Here is a 10,829-nt window from a genome sequence, read left to right as displayed (position 1 = left end):
CTGAATTTCCTCCTGTTAAGAGTTACTCTTTAATTCCCTTCAAGCCTGGATCCGCTGACTTGGTGCTCTAGTTGCAGCCTTGCTTTTACTCACATAGAAAGCACTGTGAGCCTGAAACAATTTGTTGGACTGGAAATCTTCAGGTGGGACTGCTGCAGGCACTTCAGAAAGATCCCAGTTCATCCCCCAGCAAATGGATGGGAGTTCATCCGTCAGACTGTGCTTGTGTATGCTGCGCTGTCTCAGCGCCGCTTGGAAACCTGCATGTTCTGCTTTGCCCCCCTCACCCCAATCGATGACCAGCAGGATGGACTCCCATCCAGCCTGCAGCATTGTCCTCACAGGCTGGAAGTAGCTGTCAGGAAGTGGGTAGAGCCTGAAAAATGAAATTGGTGACCACTGTGCAGAAAAGAGTTTAAAGTATACTAAAATACAGTGTTTTATCTTAAAAGTACTGGTCTTCTGTGATCAGTTACCTATTTGGGGCTCCTCTTGAGGGCTTCTGCACAGGAGTGTTGATAGCGCTCTGTATAAAAAACAAGCAGCACGCTTGGCCTTAGTACTGCAAAAACTTAAAACACGTGACATTTTAGTCAGGTGAGGAGTCTCAGCAAAGCCAGCATGCCTGACTTTGTTCATGTCAAGTTTAGTTGTTACATTTTCCTTCCTGAATAAGTCTGCACACGGTTTTAGTTGCTCTTCTCTTGAAATACCATCAGTTATGATTTTCCAGATAGGATATTCTAATTCCTAAAGAAGGTGATGTTCATTCTAGTAGTTTTTTTTACAGCTGTGGCTTCTTAATGCTGTGTTATTTCAAGGTGTGCAGCCTGCTCTGCTATTTTTTATAACCTCTTGAACTGGCTTCCCTGTCAAGTACAGAGGTCGCCTTGGCTAGTACATGCTTTTTGTAAGAGGACTCACAGAGTCTTCCTCCATCTTCCCTCCTTCCGGCACTGAGGTGTTGTTGTAATAGACAAATTATAATATGTTTACAATAAATTTAAGAAATTACTTCCCTTCCTTTTATTCCACATAGGTTTGTCTTAATAAATATCGACTGCATGGTTGGGGTTGACCACCCAAAAATGTTTTTGGTTTATTGTAAAGTCTTCAAATACATCATTTTGAAAAGAGGCTGTGCTGTACTGTATCTCATTTTTCCTGTTCTGGCTCTGCTGTCTCCTGTTGGTATGTAATATAATAATGTTTTTGAATCTTCACTAAAACTGCTGAGAGTCAAGAATTTGCTTTTTGTTTATAATCTCTTTCAGTGGAGAAACAAGATACAACAAAGACAAGATACTGCAAGGTTAGTATCAGTTATTCTACTAGCTTGTTAGAGATGGAAAATTGTGGACTTGGTAAGGAGCTGCAGCAGGATGGATGAAGGTCATGTTGTAAAGGAGACTATTGCCTTAGGAAGGTAATCTCTCGCTTGCAAAAAAAGCCTACAGTAGAGCAAGGAAGAATGAAAAGTAAAGATTGTTTAAATCGCTGAATTTTTGTTCAATCCCAGCTCTTTCTAGGAAGGCAATCTTTAGGCAAAAAATTTAAACCCAGGCTTCTCCTTAGTGACTGCTGACTTGTACACCCAGAACTGAAAACGCTGAGCTGCTTGGATGTCTTTTGTAGGAAAACCAAGGCTCACCACTACAAGAAACCTAGCGGGGTTGTAGTCTGAATAAATAAACTTTATACAATGCTACGTGCTGTGAGGAAGAATCGTGCTTCTAGATTTTCCTACCTCTGTTTTGACATTGCAGTTTACAGTTCTTGCAACACGGCTTTGTGCTCATAATAAAGTGAATAAACAATACTCCCCTGCCTTATGTTCTTTTAAATTCCTAGCCCTCTGGCAGATGACATGTAGTAGGTTCTTCTCCGCCTCCCTGGCCACCGTGTAAAAAGTGAACGTTGCCAACTCTTTCAGAAGCATGTGTGCCTTGTGTTTTGAGAGGTGTAAGACCTACACCAGCATGGTGTGCATGGTACAAGCTCTCACATGGCTGAATTATGGACAAGGTTCTCAGAACTCAAGTTCTGGACTTCCTGGTGTCCTGTCTTTTGCTATTGGAAGCATATAAATTATTGTGCATTTGCTCTGGATCTGATGAGAATTGCATGCTCTCTGCTTTGACTTCCTACAAAAGTAAAATAGCTGATACAAGTGTGGACATAGCAATTTGTCACAGGCTTGTCCCTCTGCCATAGTTCTCGGTTCTCCTACTGACTCTGAGCTGTGACAGGAGCACACCTATTTCATTCAAGTTGAATTACCAAAGTGCTGGTTCTCCCAACGCTGTCCTAGAGCTCTGTGGCCAGTTAGTTTCACAGACTACTCTGGCTGAAAACAATTTTTGGAAAGGTTGCTGCTTTTCAGCTAGGTTTGTTCCATCAACATGCTCGCTGTGCAGCTGCCTGAGCTGCTAGTGTCCATGTGTGAGGTGGAGTAGGGGAGAGGAAGAGACCATAACAGATTGTGTTTACGTCAACTGTAAAATTATTGTGAAACTGTGTCTTTGGCAAAAGAGTGTGTCCTGTTTTCCGCATTACACAGAATCCCTTCTTGTTGCCTCATTTCTTCAAGGCGTTGTCAACGTAAGGGAATGGGGAGGAGCAGGCATTTCATAGTTTTCAGGACTTGACTTTCCGAATGTGCACATTTTTTCCATGTATGTATTTTAGTATCAACAACAGTATCTCAATTGTATTGTCTTTTTGCTTATTTACGATCAACAAATCTGTTTATAGAGTTTCAGTTTCAGTTGTGCGATTCCCCTTGCAGGAAGCCTAACTGACCATTCTAAAAAAGACAAGTGATTTGAAATGACTACTCACAATTAGAAGATGTAGGCCTCTGTTCTATGTTTAAGTTTGTCGTATGTATACATCGGTATAAATATCATCAATAATGATCCTTCTGTCTTGCTAGCCTGTACTCCCTTTTTTCATACAATTTGTGTGACTGAGTTTAGGGAAGACCAGAGGTACAGTGACTTTTACTAAGGGTTGGCTTTACTGTGAGAGAAGCACTTTATTATGACTGAGCAGCTTCTTTGTTGCTGCCATGGTTGTTCAGCTGCTAAATGATCAAAAATTTGCATGTCTTAATGTTGATGGGTTTTTATTTTGTAGGTCAAGGAGTGGATGAGCCGCTCTCTGCAACTGGTTTCAGACAAGCAGATGCTGCTGGTTTATTTCTCAGTAATGTGAAGTTTACACATGTCTTTTCAAGTGACCTCCTTCGAGCAAAGCAGGCAAGTGCTTCTTGAGGCAACTGAATGTAAATATTAGCTTCAGAATTTGGCATTTATTTGCTGTTGGTGATGCAAAAAATAATACAGTAACGGAGAGCCAAAAGCTGTTTTGATGGACTTAGAACTGGAGTTTGAATTGTGTAAATTCAAGAAGATCTCTATGAATAAGGAACTTTCAATGAAAACAGCTCAGTTAGGAAGTGATGAAGGCCAGCTTGCTTTGCAGGGTGTCAGGCAGTGGTGTTCTTAGGGATTTGGCATTATTTTGTACGTGCATAGGTTCTTGCTATAGGAATAATTGGGACTCAGAAGTAACACGGACTGAAGTCAGTTTTTCTTTGAAGAAACAAAACAAATTGGCTGTGATATTATTGTACTGTCTTATGCATTGTGGTAATATGCTGTGTTTTTCTGAGGAACGCAGACCAGCATAGGCGAGATCAAGTTTTGCTGTAAAGTAAGTACAAGGATCATTAAATGTGCAGAGAGGTTGGATTTTGGCAGGAACATAATAGCACACCTTGATGCACTATTTTAATAGGTAATTAAAGAGGAAAAACAAGTTAATTACTGAGTGGGATTACATGTGATTTTGTGTACAACATTACAAAATACTGAAAAATTAGGGAAACAACTTTTAAAGGTAGAGGCATAGATCAGCTGTTCTAGAAAGGTCATGTCTCCTGTGGAAGTCCTGTCCTTAGTTCTCTCTTCTGTTACCGATGCTGTGATTTCAGGAGACATGTAGGCTTCACACGATTGGAACTACTAAGTGATTCTTGATAGCCCTGGTGGTTGCTTGCTTTTTGACTTTTTGTCCTGCTACAAAAGTCTGTGGAGTCTTGCTGTAAACTAGATCAACAAAATTAGCATAAATCCCCTTTTTTTTCTTAAAACATAAGTCATCGACATTGCTCGTCAGTTTTGCGTCACAGTCCCATAAACTGTTTTAGCAGCACCACTTAGGCAGAAAACAAACTAGGGAGGGAGGGAGGAGCACAGGGAGGGAGGAGTGCAATAATTAAATTTTTTTAAAACGCATAGTAACTGCCTGAGAAGTCTCCTCCTTTAAGTGTGTGGATGGTGGTGATTACATTTGATAACATTAATAGTGCTTTATAATGTTCCTTAAGACTGTCTGTGCTATGTGCTTGCCTTAGGGGAATTGGTTTTGAATGCTCAGCCACTTGAGAGTGAGATTGGCAATTTTTTTCCTTATAGTAGAGAGAGCCTTTTCCACGAGAAGCTCTTGCACTCTCATAATGTAGAAGACAGACGTGAATTTGTCCTTTGCGTAAAGGACGTGTGTTTTGACATTTGCTTGACAAGCTATCCAGACTTTGCGGAAGCTTTTCCGAAGATGTGTAAAGCTGCAGTTTCCATTTGCTTGGAACTCCCTTTTTTGGCAGCTGCAAATCTATGAAGAAGTGTCTTTTACTATGCTGTCACTTCATAGCTCAAGGTATGAGAGGAATGTACAAGGGGCGGGGGGGAGGAAAAGGTCTTTAAAGAAACTGTTGGTGATGAAGTTTATTTTTCTTTGCAACGTCTCCTGCATCAGCTGCAGTGAGGGTGTGTACTGGTTACTGGAACCTAGAGGGGTACGCAGTCCTCCGGCTGCTCCCCATGGCTGACGGCTGAATGTTCACGCCTGAGCAGGATAGGAGAAAACAAGGGTGTGTGCAGAGACAGTCATACTAGCTGGGCAGGAATTCTGAGAGCGAAAAGAGATGCAAAGTGGGCAGGTGTAGGAAATGCAGAGAGACACGTTGCAGGGAAGCCTGTTTGAGAGAATAAGCCTAGGAGGGAGGGTCAAAGACGAGCTCCAGAAATTAGCAACGTAGAAGAGAGCAGGCAGACCTCTGATGTTGGGCAGGCTGGATGTGGCGTGAACAGCACATAACTCCGTGAGACTTGTTGGCTTAACAGAGCGTAACACCAAAGTCTGCAGGGGAATATGGGGCCTACTGTGGGATGCTCATGCCGTCGGGAGAACTCCGCAGTAGTGAAGGTAGGTTCAGGATTGGGACAGGCTGGGCCCTGAGAAGAGAGAATCTTTTTTCGCAGTATAAAATGTGACTAATATCCCTTCTCTCACTGAGGTACTGTGAAGATTCAGTAGCATTTCTGAAGCATGCTGGCACTCTAGTAATGGATGGTGTAGGAAAGGTGTGAGAAAGTTAATCTCTCTCTCTCTGAGCGTATTTTGGTTCCAGCACAGTAAATGAGGAGTCATTTTTAATATCTACAGTTCAGAGTATGAACTAGTGCTCAGTAGGTGAATGTTGACTATTCTATGTATTGAACAAGATCTTGGTAACTATGCTATTCGTATATACAAGGAGATTGGCTCAACCCTATCTGAATTTTTACATTATTCTATTACAGGTATTTTAAGTTGCAACATAAAGCCTTTCCTAAGCAATACATTAAATAGTTCCTAAAATCTTGTTAGTACAAGAAGGCTGCTTATTATTTGGCAGAATCTGAGGAGCCTTTTCAAAACAAGTTCTTTGAATGCCAGTTTGACTGGATGTGGACATTTGCACAAGACTTGCAGCTGATACTACCAGGCTCAACTGTATTCAAATCACACTTCGGTGCATGTAAGAACAGGAGCAAGTTTAGCTGTCCTTTAGTTCCCACTATTGGATGTGGCAGGCAGACAGCTGTATAATATCCAACATGCTAGATCCTGTATTAGACAATACTTTTTCCAAAGTGGTATCAGAATTTCCTCTTGATCAGTTGTTTTGCCCTCCCTGCACCCCCAAAATCACATGCTTCCTTGGAAGAAAGAAGATAAATAGCACAAAACTCAAGACGTCCAGACTATTGTTAAAGTCAAACTAAGCCCTTTGTGTTTTCTCTCACTTGGCCATGCTATCAAAACGCAGGTGAATACAATAAGATTTTTTTCTCCTGAGTGTATCATCTAGTGCATTTCTCCCTGATAACGTTGAGGCTGACACTTCAGTATGTTGCCAGCAAACACCCTCCTGCCTCTTAACTGTTTCAATAGTATTTGATTTCTGAGGTGCACTTGCCAGAAAGTAATTTAATTTTTAGATGCTGTGTTTTTTTGCAGTCGGTTTAACTGATCAGTTTTTAGGAACGTACTGCTTGTATATTACATGTAAAGAATGTGCCAGCATGATTGCTTTGTGAGTAGCAGTAGACTCGAGAGAAGATGCGGCTTTTATCCCAGGAAATCCTGCTGCAGCTGTGTGTCTTGCTGCCCGCCTTTCATGGGTACTAAGTGTCTTCAACTGTTCTGGACTTTGAATTGTGAAAGTACTTTCAGAAGATCAGAGCTTTTCTACCTTTTATGGCCTGACACAGGCCACTTAACCAATTCTACCAGAAAAAATTGTATCTACCTTGTTTGTTTGGATTGGTGGGTACTACCGAGGTGATTCACATTGGCTGTGGTATTGTAACGTGGTCTAGCTATCCCATGAGAAAACAGCCCTTTGATGTGACTTTGTATTCACTTTTTAGACTGCTGCCACAATTCTAGGAAAAAATAAGTTTTGCAAAGATTTGGAAATCAAGTATGATGCAAGACTTCGAGAGAGAGTAAGTGCCAAAAGAGTTTGTTTTAATACTGAACGCTGAACAACTTGAAAATGTAACTTACTGCTGATGGATACCTTGGCTTATTAAATGGTAGACTTAACAGTGGAGAGTGCTATTTGATGTGTTTCTAATCGTTGAAAACTGGACTGTTCACATCAGGTACTCTAAATTGTTTGCCTGACTGCAGAATTGTGAAGCAAAGCCAAAAGTCAGTGATTAGTGCTGTAACTGGTGCTCTAATGATTGTTACCTCTACATGTGAATCTTAACTTACTTATCTTAAACGTAATAAAAAGCTTAACTTTGTTTGCTAACCCCATGTGTGAAGTGTTAAAAATACTCCCTCAGCCTACCTTCTCCAGCCTGATGGCACAACTCGACGTTGACTTTTTGGCTGTTTATACCTTTTCATTTGCACAGAGACTACTGAAAAGCTTTCTGCTGCCGATGGGACAGGCAGCTTTCCTGATTAGCCGCTCTACCTGATAACAGGCATAATTGTAGCTCCTGTGTGTTTTTAAGTATGTCTTGATCAGAATAAACTCAGATGCTGGCTGGTTCTGCTGATATGAATCACCCTTCAGATACTACATTGAGAGTGTCAGCTGAATTTTAAATAAGGAAATGCTACAAAAGCAAAAGCGGGATGTCATATTGCCAGCAGGCAAGTAAGTGTTTAAGGAGAAGAACACGGCTGTAGCATTTCCTATTTGGATCTTCTTTTTCTGTCAGAAATTCCAGTTCTTCCCTTGAAACCAGCAAGTTAAATGGCTCCCAATCTTCTTTAGTTGCTTTACCACCTGATGTTTTTGAAAATATTGTGGGTCGTGATACAGAATTTTAGAAAGACTAATCTTAAGTCTCTGTTACTTTTCATGGTGTTTGTACGGGTGTATAGAAATGCCAGTACAGTGTCTGTGGGCCACAGGTTGTAAGTCACTACTCTGGATAACTGGAATTAAGTTTGAATTGCATGAAAAGAAGCAAAGTCCTTTAAAGAACATATGTTGTTCACCCTATTAAGAAAGTTTTATTCTGTCATGCCTTGCTTTCATGAGAGAAGTCTGGAAAAATCTTTAAAAATAGGATTTAATTTTCAGCTATTTCAGAGCACGTATTTCTTCACATCTTTCTTAGTATTCTTAAATTTCCAGTATTTTGCTTTAGAGAAAGGGATTAAGAGGCTGAAGTAAATGCATTTCAATACACTTAAATTCTGAAGACTGTAATAAATTAGTTATTACGGCAGCTGATTGCGTATCCACAGCAAGTGAATAGTGACATAGAAGTAAAAAAAAAGCCTCAGTAATGAGTATGTGTCTATATCCTAGTCATCAACATCTGGGTTTCTGGAATGCATGTAACTGAGTGTTTGACAGTATAGCATCAGCTCTTACTTTCTCAATATATTCATCATAACTGTAGCATTTTCACTGTCTTCAGACGTTCCAAGGATAGACCAAAGCTTCCCATTTTTCATCTGTTAGTGATAGCTAAGTATTAATCCTCAGAGGGAGAAGCTGCTTTACCATTGCTAGAGATGTGCCTTGGATGTGCATTAACATTTTTGACCTCTTCAAGGTCAAAAATGGTAATGCACATCCAAGTATATCTGTCTTGTAAAATACATTACAGATGATAAATATTATATTTTATAATGTGACTTCTAGTGATCCAGAATAATTAGCTGGTATATATGGATTCTTACTACTGTTCCTTGTATGGGCCTTGCATTTGGAGGTCTCAGGAATAAGCACGTCATTGAAGATAGTTAATTGCATGTTCTCTGAGTCCATTAGCATATGATTTTAAGATCTTTTTTGCCTTTCTTGTTTTCTGAAAACACTGTCTACAGCAGTTGTGTATGTCCTGAAAAAATACGGGAAGGCCTTACTGTTTGTTTTTAATAGGTAGAGTACTTGTGGTTTTTTGTCTTTTTTTTTTTTTTTTAATCAAAAATTTTGATTTTAAGATGGAGTCCTTCTCTGTTGTGGAGTTTTCAGAGGTCTGTAGAGAAATAATTTGCTTCTTACTTGTGAAAAATTATTCCCTGTAGTCTTTCTGCAAATGAGAAGTAAATGGAGTTTATCCTCGTGTGAACAGCTACATACAGAGGCGTTTGCAACATAACCTCAGTAACAAAGACACTTGAATTTTGTATGCTAAGAATAAGTGTCAGGAATGTAGGAAAAAATCTCAAGGCAAAGGTCAGGCTGAAAGGCTAAAGGGAGTGTTTTGAATGTTAGTACTTTAAATGAGATGCTGCTCTATGTATTTCTCTACTCAGCATGTATATATACTTTTAACTTAAATAGCAGATACAAAGATACCTCCTCCTCCAATATTGGGATAAAATGTAAAAGGTAGTTAAGCCTGCACGTTGGACTTGAGAATCCAAGAAAACAAAGCTGTGAAGAGATGTTCACATTGGAAGCGGTACTGGAGGCTTGATATATCTTGCTAAACCCGGTCTTTGTAACTTGCCTCTTACAGAAATACGGAGTTGCAGAAGGAAGGCCTTTGACTGACCTCAAGGCTATGGCAAAGGCTGCTGGAGAGCAGTGTCCTTCATTCACGCCTTCTGGAGGAGAAACCCTGGATGAAGTACGGTATTTATTTATTTATTTGTGTGCTGCTTTCTAGGCCATTTCATCAGTGCAGATGCAGCTCTTGCGTACTTAGGAACATCTTATTGAGAGCTTAGTGCAACCAAAGGTAGTTATTTTCTAAGCTAAAAACACTACGTGACCTGACTGCGATGGCTGCCGAGTAGGGAATCTCTTTAGAACTAAACTAGTGATTCTGAGATTGACTCCTCAGGACGCTCTCGTTTGCGGAAGGCAATTACTCTCAGCCTCGGCTTTGGAGGGCAGAGGAGCTTTTACAGCGTTCAGTAACTTACCATGGATTGCTGAGGCTTGTCTGTGATGGACATTTGTCTTTTAATGGAAGTAGTTACATCTCAGATTTCTGAAAGCCGAAGTCTCATGCATTCTTCACAATGTCCTCTTCTGACCTTTCTCTTTAGGTAAGAGAACGTGCAAGGGATTTTTTTGAATTTCTGTGTCAGCTAGCTGTTGAATTGGAACAGAGAGAACAAGACATGCACGGTGCAGCAAGCAGAAGCACAAGAACATCTGAAGAACAGTTATTTTTCCCTTGGACAAACCATTGCGGTGATGCAGAACTTAGCTCTGATAATGGTGGAGCTTCTAAAATATTAGATGCCAATATATTAGTGGTGAGTCATGGAGCCTACATGAGGAACTGGATTGGTTATTTTGTTTCAGATCTCAACTGTACTTTACCAACAAATTTAACAAAGTCTCAGTTGTCTTCTGTCAGTCCCAATACAGGAGTTAGTCACTTCATTATAAAACTTGAAAATGGAAATTTGTTAAAACCTGAAATCACATGTGTTTGTCTTAATCTAGATTCTCACTTAGTGGATGTGGGAGCTGAATGCGTAGCTCCAAAAGTGTTTTAAGAGCCTTTGTAGGGGGAAGTGGTTTTAGATCACCAGTATTCTAAGCTTGGGAAAGGTATCTGTAGTAATTACTGAGATTGACTGGAGTAATTGACACTAAACTGCAAAATTGAAGACATGCAACTGCTTACCATCTTAAAATAACACAATTTGCATGGTCCTAGTGCCTGATAGAGGTTGGCACTGGAGAAATAACACAAATGTTCTTTATGAACAGAAACCTAATACTTCCAGTCACTTGCATATCTGCTTCTAGATGCATATTTTTTTAAACATTTCTTTTCATTAGCCCATAATTATTTTGGTTATCTTCAGGTAAAAGAGTTGGGGAGGGGAGAGGAATGGTACCTCAAAGGTGAGCTATACTGTATTCTTGTTTTATTAAAAAATACTGATTATAATATTAAACATACATGTTGTTTTAAAATAATTTTTTTGAATGCAATAGTGTAACCTAAAAAGGAGCCTTGCCTAGTGCAAAAGGTTTGGTACAGAGTCAGGGG

General features: G+C 40.0%; 1 protein-coding gene across 1 annotated transcript; it reads left to right on the top strand.

The window, feature by feature from the left end:
• Positions 1-1,274: 1,274 nt before the first annotated feature.
• LOC104618249 (chromosome unknown open reading frame, human C12orf5) lies at positions 1,275-10,403 on the top strand (the record flags this gene model as incomplete). Its single annotated transcript, XM_010283794.1, has 5 exons — positions 1,275-1,312; positions 3,139-3,260; positions 6,762-6,839; positions 9,333-9,443; positions 9,868-10,403. Coding segments are annotated over 5 exons (808 nt in total), but the record flags the coding sequence as incomplete, so codon positions are not given.
• Between the last annotated feature and the right edge of the window lie 426 nt (positions 10,404-10,829).

Source organism: Phaethon lepturus, unplaced genomic scaffold (assembly GCF_000687285.1).
Source record: "Phaethon lepturus isolate BGI_N335 unplaced genomic scaffold, ASM68728v1 scaffold30653, whole genome shotgun sequence".
Lineage (NCBI taxonomy): Eukaryota > Metazoa > Chordata > Aves > Phaethontiformes > Phaethontidae > Phaethon > Phaethon lepturus.
This window is presented reverse-complemented; position numbering and strand designations above follow the sequence as displayed.